The sequence below is a fragment of the Lissotriton vulgaris genome, chromosome 7 (genome assembly GCF_964263255.1).
Source record: "Lissotriton vulgaris chromosome 7, aLisVul1.2, whole genome shotgun sequence".
NCBI lineage: Eukaryota > Metazoa > Chordata > Amphibia > Caudata > Salamandridae > Lissotriton > Lissotriton vulgaris.
Genome location: NC_141695.1, coordinates 398,780,243 through 398,806,974, shown reverse-complemented (window position 1 = coordinate 398,806,974; position 26,732 = coordinate 398,780,243). Strand labels below are relative to the sequence as shown.

Sequence of the window (26,732 nt, the reverse complement as noted above, 5' to 3'; positions counted from 1 at the left end):
ACACGTGAAAAGGGGAGTAAGTAAGTAGCTTAAGTTAAGTTGGTTTTGCCAAGGTTTGTTTCAAGAATTCTCGTCTAAGGGTTTAGTCAACACCATATCTCTGAATAGAATGGTGGAGGATTGGTATCTCCTTCAGGGGTCTCTCTCGATATCCCAGTCACCTGCGAGGGTAAACCGGAAGCGCCGGGACTGGATTTCTCTGCACGAGAAAGGCAGCGGCTCTCTTCAGCGCGTCGAGGAAGGAGGCGGGGGACAGCGTCCGCGGGCAGCTGGAATCTGCTGGATGTCTTCGCAGAGGGACGGCTGCTCGGCTCCTCAAGCGTACTGCACCATAGGTCGCGCTGTAGCGGCGATAATGGTAATCAGCAGCTTCACCACCACAGGATAGCAGGCTGCAGCGACAGAGTGCTAGTTTTTACCAACACAGGGTCATGCAGGCAGCTGGCATCAGCAACAGGCAACGAACTCACAGCTCGTATCTCTCTCCTTGCTTAAGGCAACGTTGGTAATATTTATACCTGACAGGTGCCGGGTTTGACGCAAGTTTGCTGGACATAAGACGTAAATTAAAGATGTCACTAGGAAGTGACAGTTATCAGTTGCTCATTAGAGTTCCATTACTAATCAAAACATAGCAAGCGGGGATTTCCAGGTTTGCTAAGTTTTTATCTTGTTGAAGAACTCGGAGTGTTATCTAGGAATATCAGATAGTGACTGCTGCTCTGTCATTGCACTAATTGGTCGCAAAGGAAGTAGCAGAGAGTCATGCTGGAATGTGCCTCTGTTCGTGTGAGGCCAGAGATGACTTTTCAGAAAATCGCACTTGAACGGTTATGCCAATATAGGGAATAAATGGATTTATAGCCGAATAGGGGCATAAGGTCACAGTATCGATCAGGAACCTAGATAAGCACGCAACACTGCGACCGCCGTGAGATCGCATTCTAGCTCTTTCAGTCAGTCTTCTATTTCTGCTAGCCGCTTTCTGAGGGCACAAAGGACACCTGAGTGCCTGGCCGTATCGATCCCTCGTATGTACACCTTTAATGTGTCCCATACGGTAGTAAATGTGTCTACCGAACCAATGTTTATGTGAAAGAAACTGTAACTGACGTCCGCTATTTCTGTCTTAAAGACCGTGTCAAGCAACGAGTAAGGTGAGAACCTCCAGGTAAAAGAGGGAATCCTCTTTAATGAACAATCTACGACTAGCTGTATCGGAGAATGGTCTGAGTAAGTACGTGGGTGGATCTCACAAGTATGGATCTGTTTGTATAGCACTCTTGAAGAGATCCAGTAATCTATTCTGGTGTGTAAGTCATGATATGCTGAGTAATGGGTGTATCCTCCTTGTCTGTGCGACCTGACTCTACATACATTACATAAATCTAACTGTACTGTCATGTCAGGATAACCGAGGCAACAGCTGTGGTGCGTCGCGCCGGGCCTCCTGATCGGTCCAGGGTCGGGTTCAACACACAGTTAAAATCTCCTCCCCAAAGCTGAGATTGGGCATCATATCTGCTCATTCTCTCCACCAGGTAGAACCATGGGTTATCATAATTTGGCCCTATATATTCACTATAACTAAGTCCAGCCCCTTCCCATGGCACCTTGAAATGTCAAATCTGCCCTCTGAATCAGTTTCCAGCGCTTCCAGTGTCATCCCCGATTTCGGGCTCACCCATGTTATAACTTGCCCTGCATTTAAAGTTAATCCTGCTGTGTGTAGTTTGCCCTGTAGACACCTGTTTGTCAACATTTTACTGTTAGTGGGTAGATATGTCTCCTGCAGGAGCGCCATATCTATCCTGCGTCGATTGAGATAGGTAAATACTTCTGCTGTGTTGTGTGTCACACTCTTGGGCGGATGTTGCCTGCTCTCCCTTAACTAATCTCTTATAGAATAGTCATCTGCTGTGTGCCATCTCGCTGATCTCGTACATCTGGCTGTCATATCTAATGTTATGTCTATAGTACTTCTGTCCTGAGGAGTATGGATTGTTGGGCTAAGAAGCCGTGTTCTAAGTTTTCTAACATACCCTTCTCATATTCAGTGAAGACCTACTTGCTCGACTCAGACTGGTCACTAAGTCTCCTCGGCTCTGCAGTTTGAAAGTTGTGTGTGTGTGTCCCCACAAAGAAGCCTCAAACCTTAGTGGCCATTACACTCAGTGTTCCGTTTAATCTTGCTCTTCCAGGCTTCCTCCACGTACACCTTCGCCAGCGTCTGAGTCATTTGGTCTTACATCGTGCTTTGACCATTCTTTGAGGGTTTTCTTCAACAACTTGGGGTCCATAAATATCCTAGACTTTCCTTGCCTATTCACTCTGAGGCATGCTGGGTAAGGCATTGCATAGTCCAGGTTCTGTACCCTCAGTTGCCTCTTTAGGGGCGCAAACTGTTTTCTCACTTCTTGCACTCGCATGGTGAAATCAGGAAATAGTAAGATTGCGGGACCTTCATGCTGGAAACTTCGCTTCTCTCTAGCAAATCTCAGCGCCGCGTCTCGGCCCCTATAGTTCAGCAATTTGGCTATTATTGGTCGTGACGGGGCTCCCGGAGGTGGTCTTGGGCCAAGTGATCGATAGGCGCGCTCCGCCTCAAACATTGGTGAGAAGGACTCCTGGCCTAGCAGCGACACCAGTAGTCCATGTCCATGTTTCCCATGCTAGAGGATTCCGGAAGGCCTGTGATTCATATTTTGCTCCTCCGTGATCGAGCCTCCAAATCTTCTGTCTTATCCTGTAAGGTACTCAGCAACTTCCCCATCTGTCTTTGCTCCAAGCCCATCTCTGTCTGGGCTTCTTTGACTTCCATTGCCCTCCTCTCCGTCATGTCGATCCGCTCAGCTTGCTAGTCTAGTCGCTCCTTCATGCGATCCATCCGGTATGCTAATTGATCTATTTTGCTATCAATGACTGCCAGGCTCTTCTGTACAGCTTCTAAAATTGTTTGTATATCTTCTTCCGCTGGCTTCGCCATTTCTATTTGTGCAGCCGCTGCTTTTTCAGGTTCCGAGTCTCTCAACCTCTGTCTTCGCCGTTCAAAGTTGATTTTAGGTGGGGTTTTGTCCACCTTGCCCATGTTTGCCGCTTCGTTTCGCACCTGGAGGCGTGCTCGTCCGGTGCGTCTGGGTACACGCTGCCCTTGTATGCCTCTGGCGTGGTGCCTGTTGTTCTCACTCCCCTGGTTTCCGCAACGCGAGCCTAGTGGGTGTCTAGCACGTCTGTGGTTTCCGTCTCGTGCAATATGCCTTTTGCTCCTAATGCTGTTGTGATGTGCGCTATGCTTTGCCAGTCAGGCAGTAATGCCTCTCCCCTGTCGTGCAGATCTAGATGGTCAATCAGGCGTGACTCAATTGTTCTTCTTGAACCCCTTTTATTTCCCTTTCTTGCTGGCGCTTATGAAAATTCTGATTTGGCTGCCATCTTGGTACAGAGGGTTGTCTACTTTATAGCTCCCCTCTCAGCATGTTCCGAGTTGTTTGCGCTTCTCTGATTGCTTGTGTTGTCACATAGTCCAGTTCCTGGTATGGTTACAAAGTGTCCAGATGCCGCTGCTGCTCCCTCTGCACTTCTGCCACTCAGCGCGGTCTAGTCCGGGCACTTCTGCCACTCAGCGCGGTCTAGTCCGTGCAGTTTAGCCACCTTTCACTGCGTGAGCCATAGGCCGCCAGTTTCACTCTCTTCCTGATACACATTCGCTCACTAGGGCCGCCGTTTATCCTGCCTTAGCACCAGCTCTCACAGCTGCAGATCTCATCTGGGTAGAGGCAGGCACATGCAGTTCCTAGCGCTGTTCACTGCCACCTCGATGTTCCCGCTCTAGCCAAAGTGCATACTTCCTACACGTCAGGCCCGGCTGTGTTTCTTGCACCTTCTCCGTCGGTGCCTCTAGATGCTCGGGCTGCGCTAGGGTTGGGGGTCTGCGTGCTCGTCTCTTATGGTCCACAGCTCTGTACTAGGGATTTCTTTTAAAACAGTCAGCCGCGGGGCTCCCAAGTACACAACCGATTGTCGCAGGGAATGCCGCTCACCTCAGGGTCTCTGCTTCATCAGTGGGCCGGGTCCGGGCCTCCCATGCAGCACACAGCAGCCATTCTGAAACTCAAACACGTCGGCAGGCAGGTCTCCCAGTCGAGCATCCGCTACTCACAGCAATTTCCTTATCAGCAGTCACCTGCGGGACTCCTCAGTCTGCGACCCCCTGTCGCAGGGAGCTCCGCTAACCCCAGGGCCTCTGCTGCATCCGTAGGCCCGACTCGGGCCTCCTCCGCAGCACCTGGTATCCACACTGCCACTCAGCCACAGGGGTCAGCGAGCGGTTCTCTCAGCAGAGCATCCACTCCTCTTCCTCAGGGCAGCATTTTGTTTCGATGCTTTCAGCACAGATGCAGGATTTATTATGGATTGTGCGATGGCAGCACAGAGCTCTCACTCTAGGCGGCCATCTTGAGCTCAGGTAAAGCTCCCCCCTGGGTTTACGTTCTAGTTAGCTGAGGTAAATGTAACTGCTGAATTTCTCTGGTTTTGTACGAGTGACCCCTGTAACCTATCTTTTTTCAGTGAATCTCTATGTTTTTTTAATTCTGTTTCCTAACTATAACGTCCCTGTAGCCTTTGGTTTTTTTCAGTTAATTTCTAAAGTTTATTTAATTCTATTTCCTAACTTTAATGCCCCTGTAACATTTGTTTTTCTTAGTGAATATATATATATTTGTGTGTGTGTGTGTGTATGTGTAAATATATATATATATATATATATATATATATATATATATATATATATATATATATATACTCCTCCAACCCTGCTTCCTATGTACATACACACATATGAATGTATGATGGTACTACGCATACTAATACCACTCATGCCATTACAATGCTGGTATTACTACGCTAGTGCACCTACATCGACCTACCATTCCAACACATTCTTTTACCAAGCATATACCTTTACCACGCATACCATTACAATGCAAAGTGTCTAAGGTAAGTTACACTAAGGGCCAGATGTAGCGCCTTGCAAATTGCAACTCATTTTCGACTCGCAATTTGCAAGGCGCTAATTTGCATGTACAACGGTGTGTTTAACACTGTTTGCAATTCCCAATGGGGTCACAAATTGCGAGGTTCATGAATATGGACATGGAACACCCTCCCACTGACCCTACGACAGACCCAAGACCTGCTGACCTTCAGGAGGACACTAAAGACCTGGCTGTTCAATCAGTAGCGGCCCCCACACCCCCCCCCAGCGCTTTGAGACCCTCACGGGTATGTAGTGTGCTTAACAAATGATTGATTGATTGATTGAATATTAATGAGCCTCTCGCAATATACGAGCCATTGGGTATGCCAGCCCTCCCAGGCATGGTGGCCTGCTGGGCTCAGCAGACCACCATGTCTTGGACTGCTTTTTAACCACATCGCTGCGGCGGCTTTTCCGGCTGTGTGCGGCATTTTTGAAATTACCGCGTTACATGACGAGCTCAGCTCGTCATCAGCACACGGCAGGTAAGCCTGATGTCGAGCTGAGCTCATCATCAACATCGAGGTGGTTAATAAAGCAGCTTTTTTTTTTTTAAATGCAGCCGGTTTTCCTTAAACCCTTCCATGCTCATGACGAGCTCAGCTCGTCAGGCAGCACAGTGCTCCTGTGCTCATGACGAGCTCAGCTCGTCATGACCACACCCGTTTTTATTGCTGTCCAGCACAGCAGGGGAAAATCTCTAGCATGGATGTGGTTAAAGGAAAATGGGATGCATTTAAAAACAAAAAAATTAAACGTTTACGCGTCATTTTTGAAGGGCACTGCTTGCCCTTGAAAAATATTTTTAGAGACAGTCACAAAGCGGAAGGGGTCCCCTCAGGACCCCTTCTAAATTGTCACTGCATTACCACCCTCTTGTAGAGGGTGGTAATTTGCAAGTGTTTTGCAACCAGAATTGCTGTCACAAAACATTCACACTTAGCATTGCGAACACAATTAGGAAGGGAATGCCCCTTCCTAATTGCGACTCGCAATTCCTAAATAGCGAGTTTCAAATAAGTTGTGACTCGCTATTTAGGAATTGTATATGGCCAACAGTGATTTTGCATGTGCAAACCAGTTCTCAAACCTGTTTGCGCATGCAAAATCACGTCATACATCTGGCCCTAACTATCCTACCCTAAACCCAAGATAAATTCCCCTCCAAAACCCCCTGAACCCCCAGCCCTTGCCCATTTCTGAATCCCTACCCCTGCATGACCCCCCAAATCCCAATCCTTTCCCTACCCTAAACACTAAATCACTGCCCCTGCAGGACCTCCGACCCCCAATTTTTTCTCTACTCTAAACCCTAAATCACTACCCCTGCATGACCCCTCGACCCCCAATCCTTCCCCTACCTTAAACCCTGAATCACTACCCCTGCATGACCCCCAATCCTTCCCCTACCCCAACCCCTAAATCACTACCCCTGCAGCACCCCAACGCTCAGTCCTCTCCCTACCCTAAACCCTAAAACACTAACCCTGCACAACCCTCCCCCGAACCCCAGTGCTCTCCCTACCCTAAAAAACTACACTGAACGACCTCAACCCCCAGTTCTCTACCTACCCTAATCCCTAAAACCCTGTCCCTGAACCCCAGTCCTCTCCCAACCCTAAACCCTAAAGCACTACCCCTGCAGGACCCTCCCTCAGTCCTCTCTACCCTAAAAACACTACCCTGCAAGACCCCCAACCCTTTTTTTCCCTTAAAATAGTAACTCCCACCCCCACCCAGGCACGCAACACCCATTAGACTCACCGGGCTTAAGGCCCCCCGTCGTGTGTGGCATCCCGGGATGAGACAGATCCCGCGCACACACAGAGCCGCACCCGAACGTTTCACAGGTCTTTAAAAGACCATTTGAATGGTATTTAGGCCTTGCAGTTGTTTCACCCCTTCTAAGAGCGCCTGCAGCGCCACTCTGCCTACTGATTAAAGGTTCCCCCCCCCCCCCCCGAAATTTTTTCTTAGCCCCCCCCGAAATTTGGCTTTAGTTGCGCCTCTGCCCCCAACTCAGGCCCAATCCCACTTACCTGTCTCGCCTCATGGTACCTCTCTCACCTTGTGGTTCCTTATTCCAGTGGTCTGAGGGGCGGTGCACGTCATTGTGAGGAAACAGAAGAACCTCTGTTTCCTCACAACGTTGTGGATCGCTTACATTTTTTTACAACATATGTGCTTTTACAATATTATTCCTTTACAACGAAATTCGTTGTAAAGGCATGCGTGTTAAAGGCACATGCGTTGTAAAAAAATGCATGGTAAATGCTATGCGTTGTTACAACGCAGGCATGCTAACACTTGCGTTGTAATGAAATGCTGGATAACAGCCGCGATGTAATGGCTGTTCTCCTATCCATACTAATATAATAAAGAGAGAGCCCAAACCTTTGAGGCGGGTAATCTCAGCAACCACAGCACCAATCATAACACACAATACAGCCTTGGAAAGGGCAGTGGCAGCAGAAGGACATAGGCTATGCAGGCGCCCACCATATACATTTAAAAGGTAAAAGAACCGTGCCAGCAAAGTAGTCCCTTGTGGGCGTGTCTGCGTTGTGCTGTGGGCGTGACAAACGCTGGGGGCGTGTGGTACGTTCCGCCCTTCATGCCATGTCTCATATCGTGTGCTAATCCCACCCTGCTCCTTTTAAATATCCCTGCACCCCGTAATCCTAACCCACCCTTACTCCTTAAAATACCCCAACACCCTTAAACACTAACCCATCTTAACCCTATAAATATACCCTGTACCCCAAAACCCAAATCTATCCATAAACACTAAAAATACCCCTGTACACCAAAACCCAAACCTAGCCCTGAACCCTATAAATACCCCTGTACCTCAAAACCCAAACCAACCCCTGAGCCCTAAAAATACCCCAGTACCCCAAAACCCAAACCGAGCCCTGAACCCTAAAAATACCACTGTACCCCAAAACCCAAACCTACCCCTGAACCCTAAAATACGCCTGTACCCCAAAACCCAAACCTAGCCCTGAACCCTTAAAATACCCCTGAACCCCAAAACCCAACCCTACCCCTGAACCCTAAAAATACCCCTGTACCCCAAACCTAGCCCTGAACCCTAAAAAAACCCTGTACCCCAAAACCCAAACCTACCCCTGAACCCTAAAATACCCCTGTACCCCAAAACCCAAACCTAGCCCTGAACCCTAAAAATACCCCTGTACCCCAAAACCCAAACCTAGCCCTGAACCTTTAAAATACCCCTGTACCCCAAAACCCAAACCTACCCATGAACCCTAAAAACACCCCTATACCCCAAAACCCAAACCTAGTCCTGAACCCTAAAAATAACCCTGTACCCCAAAACCCATACCTATCCCTAAACCCTAAAACTACCCCTGTACCCCATAACCCAAAACTATATCTGAACCCTTAAAATACCCAAACACCCCAAAACATATTCCTCAGTACCCCAAAACATATACCCGTATACCCATACTTACCTTATTCAAACATAAAAAACCATGCTTTTACCATTCATGCATTTACAACGAATTTCGTTGTAAATGTATGCGTGATAAAAGCATAAAAAAATGTAATGCTATGCGTTATAATGGCAATGCGGAGTCATGGTACTTTCGTAATGAAAGTATGCAGAGTGATGGTATGCGGAAAGAAAGTTGCGGAATAATGGGTGTTTACCCTTCCCCGGTAAGTACATTGGCGGCACAGCGGCCCACATCTCCAGCAACATACTCATATTTTTTCACCACCCATTTAAAAAATGCACAGGTCTCTCTCATTGATGGCCAGCACCAACATACACTTTTAGACACACCTCCCGCCACAAGTTCTAGAATTGCGAACTTTAGAGCTGGGGAGCTACGTTCGAATCTCGGCATCAGCTCAACATCCTGTGCTTCCAGGCAAATCGCTTTGTCTCCCCGTGCCTACCACAAATGAATGTGTTCTTCTGTAATGTAAATTTTGCTCATGCCATGTTGTCGAGGTCGCGCTATATAATATTGCAAGGAAAATTAAAGAAGGGAAACTCGAGTTCACACACAACTGAACGCGCACTCTTAAGTGCATCAGCAGTGCACTGTGAATCGGAGCGTTTCACAGGCCTGTCACACATAAGAAATGCTATCAAAACTAAATCCTACAAAACAATATACTACTGGCCGGCAGCAATTCATACCTGGACAACGTCGGGACGGGCTGCTAGTATATATATATTTCACCCACTGGAGGGCTGTAAAAATGTGGTCCCAATTTATGTGCAACAGGCGAACCCACTGGAGGGTATTAAATATGGCGAAAAGAACTACCAGCATGCACTTTTAAATGACTGAGCAACAGGTGGGAAAACCGGAAGCCACTAAGAGTTTAAAAGCGTGCAGGGGAGGGTTGATAGCCCCATTGAACTGTCTGCTGACACGGCCTCTGATGAGAAGCATGGGAAGTTTCGAAACGCCTAAGGCCAGGGACCTGGAATAGGGATTGGAAGATGCATGCCTTTTTGAAAATAAAGGTTGGACACCTAAATTGCTACGGAGTGCGGTCTCAATTTTGGGAAACCTCTCGGAGCATATCATGTTGTTTGTTTCCTAAAAAAGAAAAAAATATGAATCTCTTTTAAAGGTGTGTACCAAGACCCACAATGGTATTACAATTAAGACTATTCCACCCTACTGTAGCTAAAGCACAGCCACCCCAAACTATTGAAAATAAAAACACAAGTTATGCTTTCACCTATTCAGGAGGCCTAGATGTGTGACGACAAAAGACCCCGAAGAAAGACCAAAGCTCGTTTGTCTTTCTTTATCAGCTCATGCTGACCAGCTTGTTCTGGGGGGAGTTCACTTTCCTGTACGTCTTGTTATTTCAGAGATTGTCCACCAACCAGCCTGCAGACTAAAAGCCACACCAATACAAATAATACCGATGAACAGCTATATAACTCAGACCCTGAAACTTGGATTTAAATAAAAGGGACCTACGCAATATTACTCATTCCACTGACCTCAAACAGGCGAAAAAGTTGCAGAAGTCTCAGGAGCAGAAAGGTCCAATGAATAGTGGGCACCAGCACTCCCACATTTCCATCGATAGCACTGCATGTATAACTGCAACAGGCCCTCTACCCTCTGAGCTATCACACAGCTGCAGTGATCTGCCCAGTCTCTGGATCCACAGAAGCCTATATCAGTTCGCTGGGTTGTAAAGAGAGGGCACGTAAGAAAATACAGGGGAGGACATCAAAGAAACCGGCATGCCGGTTCCAGTGTTAATATATCGCAACAACTAACAAATTCCCCCCATTTAATAAAGGATGCAAAAACTAAAAATAATCTCTAGGTACAGCAGTGCACAGAGAAGAAGACTGGATGGACTTAGTGATCTTTTTTCACCTCGCACTTCACCTTAAATGTATTTAAATTGGAAGTGCTCCTGAGTAGGCCCAAGGACTTTTTTGTGGACGATTTTCGCATAATGATTTTTTATCAAATCAGACACTACCTGGCTCCCTTGATGCACGATCTTTATTCCGTTGACTTTGATGACTGCAGTTTTTAAATTTCATTTTAGTTTTGGATATTATTATTTAGGGGGTCCCAGTATTCTGAGAAGAGTTTGCAAAGTTGTAACCTCTATAAAAGACATAAAAACTCTTTGCATATTATCTCCCGATTTAGGTGTTTTTTTTACTAGTGATACATTTTGATGTGTTTTACAGTATGAAAGTCAAAAATCCTGCAGAAAAAACATACACTAACATTCCTTTTGTATAGTTACTAACAGCTATAACCTTTTAAATTGGTTGTGCTTGCTTTGAAATCATTGCTTTACACAGGCAGATTGGCACTATTGAAAAGGTCTACCAATTTCCCTTTAAACTAATGTGCTAAGATATTTCCACTTTGTGTTTAAATTCACGAGAGTTGCAAATACATTATTTTTCTGGACTGTCTGAGCTGAGCCCCTTTGTTTTTTTGTTTAAAAAAATTTGAAATTAACCATGATAGAAAATACCCAATTCTAACAACGCGTTGATAGAAATTCAAGGAGGACAATACTGCACATGGCTATCATTTTGTGGCCTATGGCTTGCACCCTTTTCCGCAGGGGACACTCACTGGGTTGCCCCATAGTGAGTGAATCGTGGCATTTTTCTGAGCTTTTATTTGGTATTGTTAGAGCTTGCTGCAGTCTCTGCTTGTGTGTTTTGGGTTTATATAAAATCCCTCAATAAAGAGAGGCAGGGAGCTGGGTGGTGCATGAGTGATCACAGGAAATGTTTATTTTCTACGTCAGAGTCCAGAGAGGGTAGTGTGCCTGAAAGATTAGAACTGCTAGGGAATTGGTCACGTGCGAAGCACCGCTGCGTCTGGCACGTGACGGTCCCAGTTCTTCAACGACACTGACCTGTCCGCGCGCTATCTCCCAGATACTTCGGGTTCTTTGCTCGGCGCCTCTGTAACTAGCAACTTTATCCCCCCCACCCAAATCTTTTTTTTTGTGAAACGACAGCCCGCGCCTCACAAGAAGAACTGCGGGAACAAACGCAGCTCTCATTAGCTACCAAAGTGGCGCGATAACCCCTGCGGCGCGTGTGAGGGATGGGAGTCCTCGGGCAATTAGTATTCGCCTGACATTATTTAATTAGCTTGCAAATGTAATGTTTATTTTACTTGCCCAGGATAACCTTGCGAGTTCAGGATCCATAAATTTAGTCCGTAAGTATTTCAGTTGCCGTAACAACCGTTCCCTGATGTGGTTTCTCATCTGCATAGGCCTTGCTTGTGGTGAAAGTTGTCTTGCTGATGCTAATAGTTTCTTTTCTCTTCTCCTCCCCGCCCCTCATTCTCTTTCCCGGTTTCCTGCTCCCCTGTCTCTCCTCTTGTCTGATTTCCTTTCCTAATACTGGTTGCCCTGTGCCATTCTTCTTACATTGTCTGCTTCCTATTCCTGGTTCTACCTTGTATTTCCACTCATGGTTCCTTCTTTTCTTTTGCACTTGTGTGTGCCCACTTTCTCTTTCTATACTTTATTTTCTCTACCGGTTTCCGGTTTCCTTTGTTTTTTTTTGTTTTTTTTAACCACTTCCAATACCTTGTACCTGATGCCCTTATTTGAACTTGTGTTCCAAACTACTGCTTCATGTTCCGTTCCCGCTACTGCTCCATGTTACCACTCACATTCCCTCTCTTGGGTTACATTTCTCATTCCTTGACCTTGCATTCACCTCCATTTTCTACTCCTGGATCCCATTCCCTTTCCAACCCTTTTTTTCCCAAACTCCAGGTCTTCTACCAGCGAGCTGACATGGCCATTGGCTCCTTGACAATCAACGAGGAACGCTCGGAAATCATTGACTTCTCGGTGCCGTTTGTGGAGACGGGTATCAGTGTGATGGTGTCCAGAAGCAATGGGACTGTTTCACCCTCTGCTTTCTTGGGTAGGTTGGAGTAGGTTACCCTTTCGTATATTTATGTATATGGTTTTCGTTTACTGCACAGAAGGCATACAAAGTGCAAGGGATGTCCAACACTTAATAATTATACTAGATAAAACCAAGACTGTTACAAATCGTACACAAGGAAGAAGAAAATGGCAACTTAACCTAAAAAGCAGATACTTACAAAATACTTGTTAACAAGAGGTGTTGGATGTCCAAGAAAAATGTGGTAATGAACATGTTTGATTGACAGCCTGTACTCATGAAGAAGGAATGTTCAGACGTGGAACTTTCCGATGCCTCGTACCTTCAAGTCAAAATTTGTCTTAAAACTTCAAACCTGCGGAGCCACCCAAGATCTTACATTTGAGGGCGGGAGGGCAGGTGCACAGGCAAGTGATGATCAATGACGTTATAGGCAAAGCAGTAAACTTTGAAGATGAGCTACCAAAGTGAGGCAGACCAGCGAGTAAGGTCGGGGTGCCTAACATAAAGCCAGAAGGACTGGATCCATAAAAGATTTTCAATATAAGCAATGACTGGTAGTAAATAAATTCCATTTAGAGTCACTCCATGAAAATATATCTGGAAAATCTAGCATGGATCCTACCTTCATCTGCCTTGTTGGCCACCCCCAGAGTAAGGCATTCCTAGATGTGAAACTACCATGCTCTGGACTTGAAGGAGAATTCAGAGGTGGTTAGAATGGCTTGGTGTAACAGATAAGCGATAGATAGAACCTTTGACCAATAGTTTTATAGATAACTATGTAATAGGAGAGGGCCTAAACAGCACCCTTGTGAAATAGCATGATGGATGGGGAAAACACTGTAAAGAAGTCCAGCACAGAGTGCACAGCTGCCATCATCTACTTTAAGGAAAAGTAAACCTGTTCAATACCTTTAAGTCCACACAGTCGTTTTCTGAAGAGCTATTCCAAGAACGTAAAGTTCTAAGATTAATTGTACGCTTATGGCGCAATATCATCTCCAAGTAGAGACTTGAAACGTTAGGCAATAAGCTCAAAGATTATCAAAATGACATCCCGAGATCAAATCAACTTTTAAAAGATCAGTATTTGACCTATCTAAAATGCATCACAGAAAACTCTTTGACGACATCAAATAATTTACAAAACCACCAGCTGCTCCTGACATTCCTATCACCATAGAGACATGTGAGTAAGTCTTGCAATTCGTCGACTACAAAATAAAAATATATCAGGTCTTTGTTCAATACAATAAACTCAGATTAGTTAATGGAAACAGACTACAAAACCTCTACAGAATGACCCCTTCCAAGGAGATACTATAAACCAATGTGATGAACACAGTGGCTGCGCTCAAACCATTAAATAATTTCATTAGCCTTTCCATGATTCAACCATGAAAATATGATTAACTTCTTCCTGATTCGAGGGGTTGCTGTTGAGGGTCTTAAAATTTGATGCCTCTTTTCAAAAATCTTGAAGATGTAAACCATTCCCACCCTATCTGAAGCCTACCGTTCATGGTTAACTTACTCGACATTTATGTCACAAAGCAACTGAAAGACTTCATACAGGAGAACAACACCCTAGATGACCACTAATTAAGATTTACTACTGTGGCATCACTCAAACCGGCTCTATAAATAATTGATGATGTGTTGTGCATTGTAGGAAATAGCAAATCTTGATTTATAATATGTCTTAATCTGTCAACATTATTTGACAAAGTAAACCTGGCATCCTTGCTAAAATTCTTGTAAGAACAGATGGGAAGTAGTGTGGCTCACTGGTTAGAGGCGGCAGACCCGAAAGCAGAGGACGGCCCGGGACCAGGGTTCGATTCCCGGCGCGGCAGGTTTCTGGACCAGGGTCAGCGGACTCGATAATTCTCTCGCCTCGGTGCCCACTCTGATCAGCGATCACACTCGGCAACTCTGGGCATTAGCTTGCCTCATCTTCACTAACGGCCCCACCAGACCGCCGGGGATGCCTGGTCTCACCCTGGAGATGCCCATTAAGGGACCATCTCTCAGGGAAGCCAGGAAGGGTTTCGCAGCGGTCCAAGCGCCTTGGGACCCTACGGGTAAGTAGTGCGCTATATAAATGCCAATACATGGGGAAAGGTGTCTCAGTTTTAAAATGAGTTGAATAATATCTTGTCAACTGGGCATCAAATAAAACTAGCAATTGTGCTCATGAGCCTCTCACGAATACAGCAGGGATTCCCACAAGGCTCTTTCCTCTTTCTGATGCTCTTCAATGTATGCATAGAAACCTCTACCTCTCTCTTAACAACTTCAAACATCTCTCTTTGCTTGCAATAAAAGTATCCTCCCCAGCGGACATAACCATTCAGCAAATCCTCTAGGGGAGCTCCAGTCCTGGATGACTCAAAGTCTTCTAAAGAACTCCCAGAAAACTGACATCCACTGATATCCCCCCAACACTGCAGCACTCCTGTACATGACGGGCTGGAAGCAAATAACACTTTAGACTGTATTGATGAAACTGCTTCATCATTCGGTTTTACTCTTGGCAAGAACCTGATCCTGCATAGTTTTAACAAGAGGTGCTCAACACCAAATTAAACTTCTCCAAAGAATTAAGCACCAGACGTAGGAAGGCTATTACCAGTCGGTAACGGCCGAAATCGGCCATTACCGACCGGTAATTGGCTTTTCCTATGTAGGCGGTAAATTTACCGATTCAGTAAATAACTAATTGGTATTTACCGATTCAGTATTTACTCAATCATCATTTACCGATCCGGTATTTACCGAATCGGTAAATGAGATGTAGGAAGCACTTCAAAGAGTGCTTCTGTGCTTTAAGGATTCGTTATTTACCACCAACTATTAGTTGGTGGTAAATAACGAATACCTCTTCAAATGCAAATCTGTGCATTTACACCTGTGCCATGTAACAGACATACATGCCCTTAGGGTATATATGTGTGCCACATGTGCACACAGGCACTATTCAGCGGTGCAACAGGGTATCAAAGTGACACCCTGCCACCCTTGACTCTTACCCTATTTTACCGATTCGGTAATTGGCATTCATTCCTATGGGCCTGTGGGCCCATAGGAATGAATGGCAAAACGAATCAGTAATTACTGATTCGGTAAATACCGAATCTTAACGATTCAGTATTGCCGAATTATTATCTACATAGCATTTACCGATTCGAAAATACTGAATCAGTAAAATTCGGTATTTTCGAATCAGTAAATGTCAATTACCTACATCTAGCCCTAAATCCCTAATCCCAAATGACGAATTTAAAACCACAGTGCAATGGTGGGGTATATGAGTGTCAATGTGGAGATTTGTTCCTCAGAGATCAAAAATAAATTCATCCAAAGTGTCTTCTACATTATAGCAGAGCCTTGCTGACATTGTTCAGAGATATGTTCAGCAAGATTCATACGAGGAATGCATTTTGGGCATCAGCCCTCCATGTAGATGACTTCTATGACCTAATGTAATGAGCCTCATGATCAAGACTGGTGATGACTGACTACCCATCGACATTGGACGGGGGGGGTCGTGCAAACACTGTCTCTGTTGGCCTGTGCTTGTAAGTGCATAGTCCATGTTCTCACGATGGCTTCATCCTCTTATCGTTCCTTTAGACTTCTCCCGCACCTCTTGTGTGCTGTTTGGTTGTCTTTCTACCCCCCTGGCGGCTTGAAGAGAAAGGAGAAGGAGAGGTGTAGAGATATGGAGAGTGTAGAGAGCAATTTTCACTCCACTGAGCTAACTGCAGGAATTCAATGTACCAAAGGGCATGTCTCCCCAAGCCTGCCCCTTCTGTAACTCTGTCCATGTATCTTGGATTAAGAGCAAATGTCCCATGGAGAACATGCAGTTGATTACGTTTTTCTGTGTGTATGTTTTGGCAAAGTTGAGGAAGGTCTCTTGAAGTTATCAATACTTCTGAGTTATCATAACGTATGATGTTTCTCTGTGGCTAAAGGCAGCAACCGTAGAGCCTAAATAGGTTATGCTGTCACACAGCCCTATAATATTAGCTGCCTTACAATGTTGACTGTCTTTAGTTATGGTTTCCCACTGGAAAATATTTTTCCTGTTTTGGAATTCCAGTACACCTGGTGCTGACTATGGGTCTTCAACCATACATTCAGCTCCCTAGACCATATGCCATTTAACCAAGTGAACTACTGGGGCGATGTCAGTTGGTGAACGACGCCTTTAGTACAGTGTACAGCAAGTCATAACAGTAAATGTACTTTTTGTTGTAGTGTGTAGCCTGTTAGCAAGCACTCTACACTTGGGCAGCTTTTTTTAGGGAGATGGCGTAAAATTGAATGGAACCTAGGCCTTCACTATATCTGCATTATGGGCCTGTTCTCATATGTGATGCCAAGTTGCACCTCCTGTGATGAACTCAGCTGTAGAATTGTGTTCTTAGCTACCCTTGTACTATTCTCATTCTCTGCGTTCAATGTCCCACTGAGCGGGACATGCACTATCATATGGTGTGACTTTAATATAATCCTAGGGTTAGTCTGATACAGCCAAAGGCACAGCCATGATTGTCAATTCACAGAGGTTCATTCCGCTCCAGTACGGAGAACAGTTGACACCCACTCAAGAATACACAAAAATGAATCCTTGATTCCCATGTCGGTGGGACAGGATCACTGCCATTGAATTGCCGTGCCACCAGTGTCCAAAAGGAGATCTGCCATTTGGGCTCTTGACTTATCAACAAAGGAGTTTGTAACACAGCTTCCATTAGCTGACTGCCTGAGTATGCTACGCTTCGCAGATCCACTTCGACTCTTATAGCACTTAATAAAGAGATGCTGCCAACTTTGCACAATAAATTGAAATTACATGGCCTAGGTATGTTCGTTTTTAGACTTAGCCTCATAAATCAACTCTTGGGTGAATATTTTCTTCCACAGTAATCTAATATGTCAACGGTTGTATTGGAAATGTGCATAGAGAAATAGAGACTGACAAATATAGTACCCTCATATTGTCTATAAAAATATCATTCCATTGGGTGTTGATTATCTTTTATTAATTTAAGCTGTTCAATATTTTTGTAGATGATATTTAGGGAAAAATATGTATGTGAGACAATATCCTGACAACTATAATATGATATCACACTGACTCTTTTAGGTTTCCGATTTTCTGATTTCAGATATCCTACCCTCGACATCTGTAAAACAGTCCCCATAAATTCTGCAAGCTCCTGCATCCAATCTCTATATGGAACACGCTCCTGCGTCAATGATCAATTGATGCTAGTTTGAAAAGTTAAACAAATTCTATTCTAATAGCATAGTCGTTAGCATTTAGGTGCTTATATCCAATTGCTTTATAAAAGTATTAAATGTGAAAATGTAAATAGAAGATGCCTGGATGTCGAGCTCAAAATCTTCTACTTTATTGAATGTAAGCTAGTCCGATGAGAGAACCTGCCACTCAAAAATATCTCCTACCCTGTATCATGCTGTCAGATACATGCTGGTATCAGCAGCTATGGTCATCAAAGAGAATTAATTTCTGCTATGTTCCATGGAATCGAAACAATCTGCTGGTGTTAACTTGACCATTTAACCATCCCAGACTATTGGGATCAGAACGTTGTTAATTGCTCATAGTTGATTGCAAAGTTCTTACAGGTGTGTTCTCTGCCCTCCCCTTCTTCCTCTTTGCTTTCTCCTACATTATCTTCTTTACCACTGGCCACAATTGGCACAGCACCTGGTACTAATGAAAAAGTAGGGGTGTATGGTGCACACCAAAGTTTTGATAACAATTTGTATGTGCTAATTCAGAGTTTCAAAAAGCTAAACAACGGAGGTGTGCTACGCAGTGATCTGTGGGCTGCCCATCCCACATAAAGGTACATGTGAAAAAAATCAAGCACAGTGTTTGCTTGAAGCACTGCGTGCACCACTGACTGAATACATACAAAGTTTAGGATCACTTTTTCACAATCTTTTCAAGCGAAATCTAAAGTTATTCAAAAAATTCTCATACCAAAGAAAGTTCAAACGAATTGCATCTTTGTTGAAAAATATTCCATGCGGTAATCAAAACACATTACAATAGTTGCAATAATCATACATTGTACATATTATAGCAAAAATCCATATTCCATATTCTTCAATGCAAATGATATTTCTACAGTAATTCTACAGTATTTCATCTGCATTGAAGAATATGGAATATGGATTATTGCTATAATATGTACAATGTATGATTATTGCAACTATTGTAATGTGTTTTGATTACCGCATGGAATATTTTTCAACATTTTATTTGAACTTTGTGTGATATGAGTATTTTTTGAATAACTTTGGATTTTGCTTGAAAAGATTGTGAAAAAGTGATCTTAAACTGTGTATATATTCAGTTAGTAGTGCAAGCAGTGCTTCAAGCAAACACTGTGCTTGATTTTTTTTCACAGAACCTGGTACTGCTTGTATGATATATCGCAGCACAGTTTATGGTTCCACGATTTGGGGGTCCATGGTATTGTCAAACTCACTCTAACCTCTGTGCTTCCTAAATTCAATGGCCCTTATTTATGAGGCCTTGCGTCAGTTTTGCGCCGCCGGTGCGTCACTTTTTGTGATGCACCAGCGGCGTAAAAAATGCGCCTTGTTGCACCATATTTAAAAAGTGACGCATCTAGGTAGATGCGTCACTTTTTATACCCCTGCGCCACATTATACCTGCGTCAGGTATAATGTATGCAGAGGGGGCGTTCCCCCGCAAAAAGCCTCGTAATAGTGACGCAGTGAAATCTATGAGATTTCACTGCGTCACTTTTAGGATGCTGTTGCGTCAAAATCTTGCGCCTGCCTCACAGCAGGCGTAAGACTGACGCAAGCCCTTTCACATGGGGCTTTCCCCATGTGAAAGGACGCATTGCTGGAGTTGCGTCACTTTTGTGACACACTCCAGCAATGCGTCACTTTTGCGCTTACAGATACGTCAGAAATGCTGACGTATCTGTAAGTCCTTGCGACATGATGCGTCATACATTAAATATGATGCATCATTGGTGTCGCAAGCAGTGCGCAGTGAAAAGTGACGCATCACTGTTTTCACGCAGCGATGCGTCACTTTTCATAAATGAGGCCCAATGTTTCTGTTGCAGAAACAGCCTTATATCCAACCAGCACAGCTTGGGTTGCATTATGATGAGCACTAAACTCCTCTAAACCCTTGGTACCCCTTTGCTGAATTCGCTGGGAATGTATCCTTTCCCCACACTTTCCATTGCCAAGCTATCACCCCCATTCACACTAGAGGTGTGCAAAGGTGCACAGGGCTGATCTCCTCAACCTTTGGAACGTTTCTTTCAAACTTGTACACGTTTTAGGGAGTTCATGAATGTTTAAAAACAACTTTAGTGAAAGTAATCATCTAGAGGCTCATTTGACGCGAACAACACCCATAAATGATACCTTCAGGGTTTTGGAGGCAAAACTCTTCAAACTTTTTTTGGCAACATTCACATAGTGAAGATGGGAATTTTTGTAAATATTTCAAATCTTTGCTGACAAATTAACATTTCACACCATTAATTGGTACCTGCCTGCCCCATCTTGCATTGTCAACTCTAGCTTTCCTAACAGTTGCTCTGCCCTGTGTGCTCTACCGCCTCGCAGTTAGATAAGAAGTTAGTCCTGCAATGTCTCTCAATCACTCTCTTATGACACACCAAGAATTACATGGCTGCTACGTGTCCTCCCCCACTGCCGGCTCCTTTCCTCTCCTTGAATCTATTTACTTTTTTTTTTAAATTAAAGTTGCATTACAATATGTTTTTGAAACCTTGTAAGGTACATTTCCAACATGACAGCATTAAGAGCATTTTACAGAGAAACAAATCTGTAGGTCATGCAATTTTTTTATGCCTTCAACATAAATACAACTTACAGCGTCCCTTCTAATTATCACTGTTTAAGTAAATCAAACGAAAAAGTTCTCCTTATATCACTGAGCCAAGATCATGTGAGACAAACTAATGCAAACTATACTACAAACCCAAACCACAAATGCAAAATTAGTCAATATTATTAATACTTTTGTCTTCTTCAACTCTATGGCCTCATTGGCGTCAGTCTTCAGTTCTAGAAAAATCAATCTTGGCATGTATCTGGGATGTGGAGCAATTCAAACTATATGTGTAGGAGACAACGTTTCTCATAGACACTGACAGAAAGCAACAGATTCATTCATCTGAGTGAGTTCAGCCTTGTTGGAACACTCATCTGAGGCCAGGAGTATGTCGAGTGTTTGGTGGCACATTCACGGGGGATATTTTGGTATGACTTCTACAAGAAGCGATTGTATGAGCAGTATTGGTGGCCTCGCGTTTCTAGAAATGTTGAAACATTTGTTGAAAATGTAGGTTGTTGCCAGACTTGAAATGCAGAACTCCTCCTGTAAACAAAGGTTGGGTGTCCAGGTAAGGAGTGGGAAAAACTCTGTTTTGAGTTTCTAGGACAATTTCAAGTATTTGCATCAGATCAGAGGTTTTTCGTTGTAGTTCTGTTGGAAAATCATGATAAAGGGAAGGGAGAGCCTTATTGTGTCTGGTCTTATTTGACTTAAGCACCATGGTCTGTTAGTTCTAGAAATGTAACATGGTTATTTCTTGTGTTATATGATATTAGATTCTGATTGCTAAGGGTGTCAGAACGGGGGGCGGTGGGGGGTGGCTGAGGCAGGCACTTAAATTGTGACCTTTCTCTTGGTGATCCAAATAAAGAATTTTTACTTAGCGTACCTCGGCTGCTGTCTGCACCCTGTGTACCCACTTAACACTGACCTCCATATTCTTTTTCTTTGCAATTAATTTTGTCTTTAAACATTTATCTTGGTATATGCTGTCAACTATGATGATGTCCCCTTCATGATGTGTTTATTGAATAATGTGACAGGAGTTCATTAGCAAGGCTGTTGTTTGCTCAGAGCAGTGGCGCAGTAGAAGAGCTCTAAGATTACAGGTTCTTGACTTCACATACAAGTGTTTATCATGCGCATGATGAGGACAAGTGCCTTCTGAGAAGCAGTAGATATGATAGCTCCTCTGATGTCCCTTTGTTGAGCGGTCACCTATTTCATGCACCCGCTCAGCAATTCATTTTGTTTTACAAAACATACTTCCAAAGAGGGTGTTTTAATCCTGGGAGCTTTCTCCTAAGTTGTGGGGGTAACTTTACTTCCTCTTTTTTTTTTTTTTTACTGACCACCAAGCTTTTACTAGCATTCCTGAAGAGAGATAAAAGGTCATTAAACAATCTACTCTAAATAAGGCACCAGGGGCCAGATGTAGGACACCAAATACCGGTCGGTAACGGCCGATTTCGGCCCTTACCAACCGGTATTTGGTATATGCTATGTAGGGGGCCTAAAATTACAGAATCGGTAAATTTACCGATTTGGTAAATTTACCGATTCGGTAAAATACTGAATCAGTAAATTTAACGAATCGGTAAATCTAGATGTAGGTGGCACTGAAAACAGTGCCACAGGCCCTTAAGAATTTGTTATTTACCACAAAATAATATTTCGTGGTAAATAACGAATTCCAGTGTACATGCACATCTGTGCATGTACACCTGTGCCATGTGGCACACATACATGCCCTAAGGGCATGTATGTGTGTCACATGGACATACATGCCCTAAGGGCATGTACGTGTGTCACATGGCACACAAGCCAGAATCAGGGGTGCAACAGGGTGTCAAAGTGACACCCTGTCCCCCTTGACAATTCGGTAATTTTACAGAATCGGTATTTACCGATTCGGTAATTGACATTGATTCCTATGGGCCCCAAGGCCCATAGGTATCAATGGCAATTACCAAATAGGTAAATACCGATTCGGTAATTACCGAATCATACTGATTCGGTAAAAAATACAGAATTATTTCCTACATCTCATTTACCGAATCTAGACTACCGAATCGGTAAAATTCGGTATTCTAGAGTCTGTAAATGAGATTTACCTACATCGGGCCCCAAGTCAGTCAGTGTAAGATTTGTGCTGGTGGAGCCAGTGGGGGTACAGCTGGCAGAAACATAACAGTCTGCCTGACTCTAACTAGATTGGGAGGACCACCAGCTTTGGGGGACAGGATACTCCGCCATGTGGCGAACAGCAAACTAAACATATATTTAGCATGTACCTTTCTAGGGGCTCTCTAAGTTCACACCCATTTGATCCCTTGTGTACCATACACCTGTGGACTGCCATGACACTTCATGCTCAGTGGACAACATCAGGTGAGAGAGTTCTATCTTCGGCATCATAAACACATGCAGTAATTTCCTCTGCAACGTGTGGAGTTACCATCTCAGTTAATATGATTGTAGCTGGAAATTGGTGTAAAGTAATCTGTCACCATGTCTGAATGTCATGAGCTGTGTGAATGGCACCATCAACACTGGAGGCTACCTCAGCACAAAACTATCCAGAGGACCACTTTCAGTCAGAATTTTTAAATGTTTCCCTCAAAACTACATCCCCACTAGAAAAGACTAACATGGCCTCTCTGCAGAGTATAACATTTGTAATGTTACCTTAGTTCTTTTACTTATATTCGTCTTGGTACCTGCCTGCAACCTCAGAACATTTAATTCACTTCCATGGTACTGTAACTGAACAAGTGAAATATGTTTAAACCATGTTGAATACTTTACATAAGGACTACTAAGCACATACATGCAATCTAATAACAGATGCCTTCCATCAGCTAGACTGTCTGCCTACTACTTCATTGAAAGGACTTCATGCCACTAGGATTGGAGCACAGTTAGGCTTAGTCCTTGGGCCAGGTTTCCAGGTCACCTCGTACTTAAGACATGTTTTTTCGAACCCTTTAAAATCAGCTCCAACAGAGTAAAAATATAATGAATGCAAAAGGTAAGATAGAGTGTAAACAAGCATTTACAAGGCAATGGTCTCAGCATTATTAAAGGTAGAGCTATTGGCATTGCTCATGACATTTATTTTTTTAAAATCATAAATAAATGGCATTGTCATTTACATTGCCAATAGCTTAATCGTTAAATAAATGGCTTTGTCATTTACAATGCCAATAGCTTAATCGCTCGCAAATGCATGACCTATTGCATTTACACCCACACAGAGCCACACACACAAAGCCACCCACACACACATACAGAGCCACCCACACAGAGCCACCCACACAGAGTCATTCACATAGAGCCCCCTACACAAAGCCATCCTCACACAGACCGAGCCACCCACACATAGAGCCACCTACAAAAAAGCTATCCACACAGAGCCACATACACACACACAGAGCCACAAACACACACAGAGCCACACACACTCGGAGACACAGAGCCCCACATACACACAGAGCCCAACACACACCACACAGAGCCCCACACACACCCACACCCGAGCCCCCCACACACCACACAGAGCCCCCCACACACAGAGCCCCCCACACACAGAGCCCCCCACACACAGAGCCCCCTACACACACAGAGCCCCCTACACACACAGAGCCCCCCCCACACACAGAGCCCCCCACACACACACATACAGAGCCCCCCACACACAGAACCCCCCACACACACAGAGCCCCCCCACACACACAGAGCCCCCCCCCCACACACACACAGAGCCCCCCACACACACAGAGACCCCCCCACACACAGAGCCCCTACCCACACACACACAGCCCCCCCACACACACAGAGCCACACACACACCCAGAGCAACACACACACCCAGAGCCACACACACACCCAGAGCCACACACACACCCAGAGCCACACATACACCCAGAGCCACACATACACCCAGAGCCACACACACACCCAGAGACACATACACACCCAGAGCCACATACACATAGAGCCACACACACACACATAGGAGAGCAAGCACAGCGAGGGGGCAGGAGAGCAAGCACAGCCAGGAGGCAGGAGAACAAGCACAGCGAGGGTGCAGGAGAACCAGGGGTCAGGGGAGCAAGCACAGCCAGGGGTCAGGGGAGCAAGCACAGCCAGGGGGCAGGGAAGCAAGCACAGCCAGGGGGCAGGGGAGCAAGCACAGCGAGGGGGCAGGGAAGCAAGCACAGCGAGGGGGCAGGGGAGCAAGCACAGCCAGGGGAGCAAGCACATAAAAGATGCTGAATCCGCAGCTGTTCAGTGGAAGAGCTCAACATACAACAAGCAGGGAAACAGAGGCACGAAAACGGCGGGCACAATCACCGGATCACAAGCAGGGAAACAGAGGCACGAAAACGGCAGGCACAATCACCCGGATCACAAGCAGGGAAACAGAGGCACGAAAACGGCGGGCACAATCACCGGATCACAATTTGGCTCAGGAACCAAAAAACTCAAAATAAAAAACAGACAAGTTTCTAAAACCGATTAGATTGAATTTGACATATGCCATGCGCAATAACTCAAGACCAGTCACCTATTAAGCAATCCATCAGAATTCCAAAACGACAAAAAAAGCAGGTACAACTCAAACGTTTTGGATGAAAACAAAAAGGCCCTATATCTCCCCCGGTGTAGCAACCAGAATTAGTAACAGATAATGCAGCTCAAACTCAGTTGAGATGACTAGTAACTTTGCAACATCTGACCATTTATCCCACTCAATCCACACTGCACCACTCCTAGCAGCACAACAGAACATGACTACCACATTCTTTACTTCTTCAGGCCCGGGAAAGGTTGCTGACCCACACCACATCCACCCTCAATTATCAGTCCTGCAAACCCTCAATCATGTTTATTAATGTACAGAGATTCTACAAAGAGACAGGAAGCAGAGTATGCTGTAATACATAAAACGGAGCCCTGTAAGCCACTGGTTTACAGTATTGAAAATCAATGTATCAGTAAGGACAGTCACTACATCTTGAAAAACACAAGAAGAGAAGACCAGGTCAAAAGTGGTGTTCTGTCTTGAGCAGTGAGCAGGAATCACACGGGTACAAGTGTGAAACAAAGTGTAAAGTCTTGTTGGGATGAACAGGTCCCATCAGACCACCCTTGTGGCGGCATATCATCATATGGGGATTGGTGGTCGCTCTTTGCACCGCCTAAACCATCAGTGGCGGTGCAGAAACGGAGAGCGGCCAATTCAGCCACAGTAGTGGTCAAAGAATAATGTGAAAAAAGTGCAGTGCTGTTGAAAAAGTGCTTACTAAAATTGGCTACCTAGATTGAGGGAATTGTTTGCAGGAATTAGTCTAGGTGTCAAGATTAAAAACACGCCTGGTAGTGGGTGAGTAAGACTACATTATGGCGCTGTGTTTTGTGGTCGACTAGTTTCAGCTAGAACCACGATTGCCGTAACCACGCATATGCCTTAACCATGCATGTGCGTGATTAAGGCAATGTGCGGTCCAGCTGCGGGCTGCATTGGACGGAAGTAGGGAAAGATCCGCAGTGAGGTAAGTGGTAGTTTTGTGGGATGGGGGCTGGGTCGGTATACTTTTGTGGGCTGGATGGCCGGGGATTGTTTTGTGGCTGGGGGGTGGGTCAGGTTGATTTGTGGGCTGGGAGTGTTTTGTGGGCTGGATCAGTGTAATTTTGTGGGCTGAGGGTTAGTCAAGGTAATTTTGTGGATGAGGTGGGTCAGGGTACTTTGTGGGCTGGGGGTTTGGGGATGTTTTGTGGGCAGGGACAGGTCAGGGTTGTTTCGTGTATTGGGGTACGTCAGGGTTGTTTTGTGGGCTGGGTCTGAGTTGTTTTCTGGGTGAGGGGTGGGTTGGGTCAGTTTTGTGGGCTCGGGGTTTGTTGGGGGTAGTTTTGTGTGTTGGGTGGGTCGAGGTTGCTCTGTGGGCTTGGGGTGGGTCGGGCTTGCTTTATGGTCTGCGGGATGGGTCGGGTTTGTTTTGTGTGCTGGAGGTGGGTCAGGGGTAGTTTTGTAGACTGCAGGGGTCATGGTAGTTTTGTGAGCTTGGGGGGTGTGTAGTGGTAGGTTTCTGGGCTGGGCGGGTAGTTTTATGGGCTGGGGTTTACGAGGCTAGTCTTCAGGGCTGGGGGGTTGGAGTAGTTTTTAGGGCTGGGGGAGTGTTGGGGTCGTTTTTTAATTAGGGATTAGGGTAATAGGCCTCAGGGCAGAGGGAGGGGAAGGGGTAGTCGGGGTTGTTTTTAGGGTGTAGGGAAGGGCAGGCAGTTTTTTGGGCTGGGTCAGGTTAAGGGACAGGGTTAAGAGACAAGATTTTAAGAATCAGGGCAGGGGGAGGGCAGAGCATGGG

General features: G+C 44.9%; 1 protein-coding gene across 1 annotated transcript in view; it reads left to right on the top strand.

The window, feature by feature from the left end:
- Positions 1–26,732, top strand: part of GRIN2D (glutamate ionotropic receptor NMDA type subunit 2D) — a 1,061,440-nt gene that overhangs the window by 519,958 nt on the left and 514,750 nt on the right. Inside the window, exon 6 of the mRNA XM_086930354.1 lies at positions 12,323–12,476. Within this exon, the coding sequence (XP_086786480.1) occupies positions 12,323–12,476 (154 nt within the window). The remainder of the gene's footprint in view (positions 1–12,322; positions 12,477–26,732) is intronic.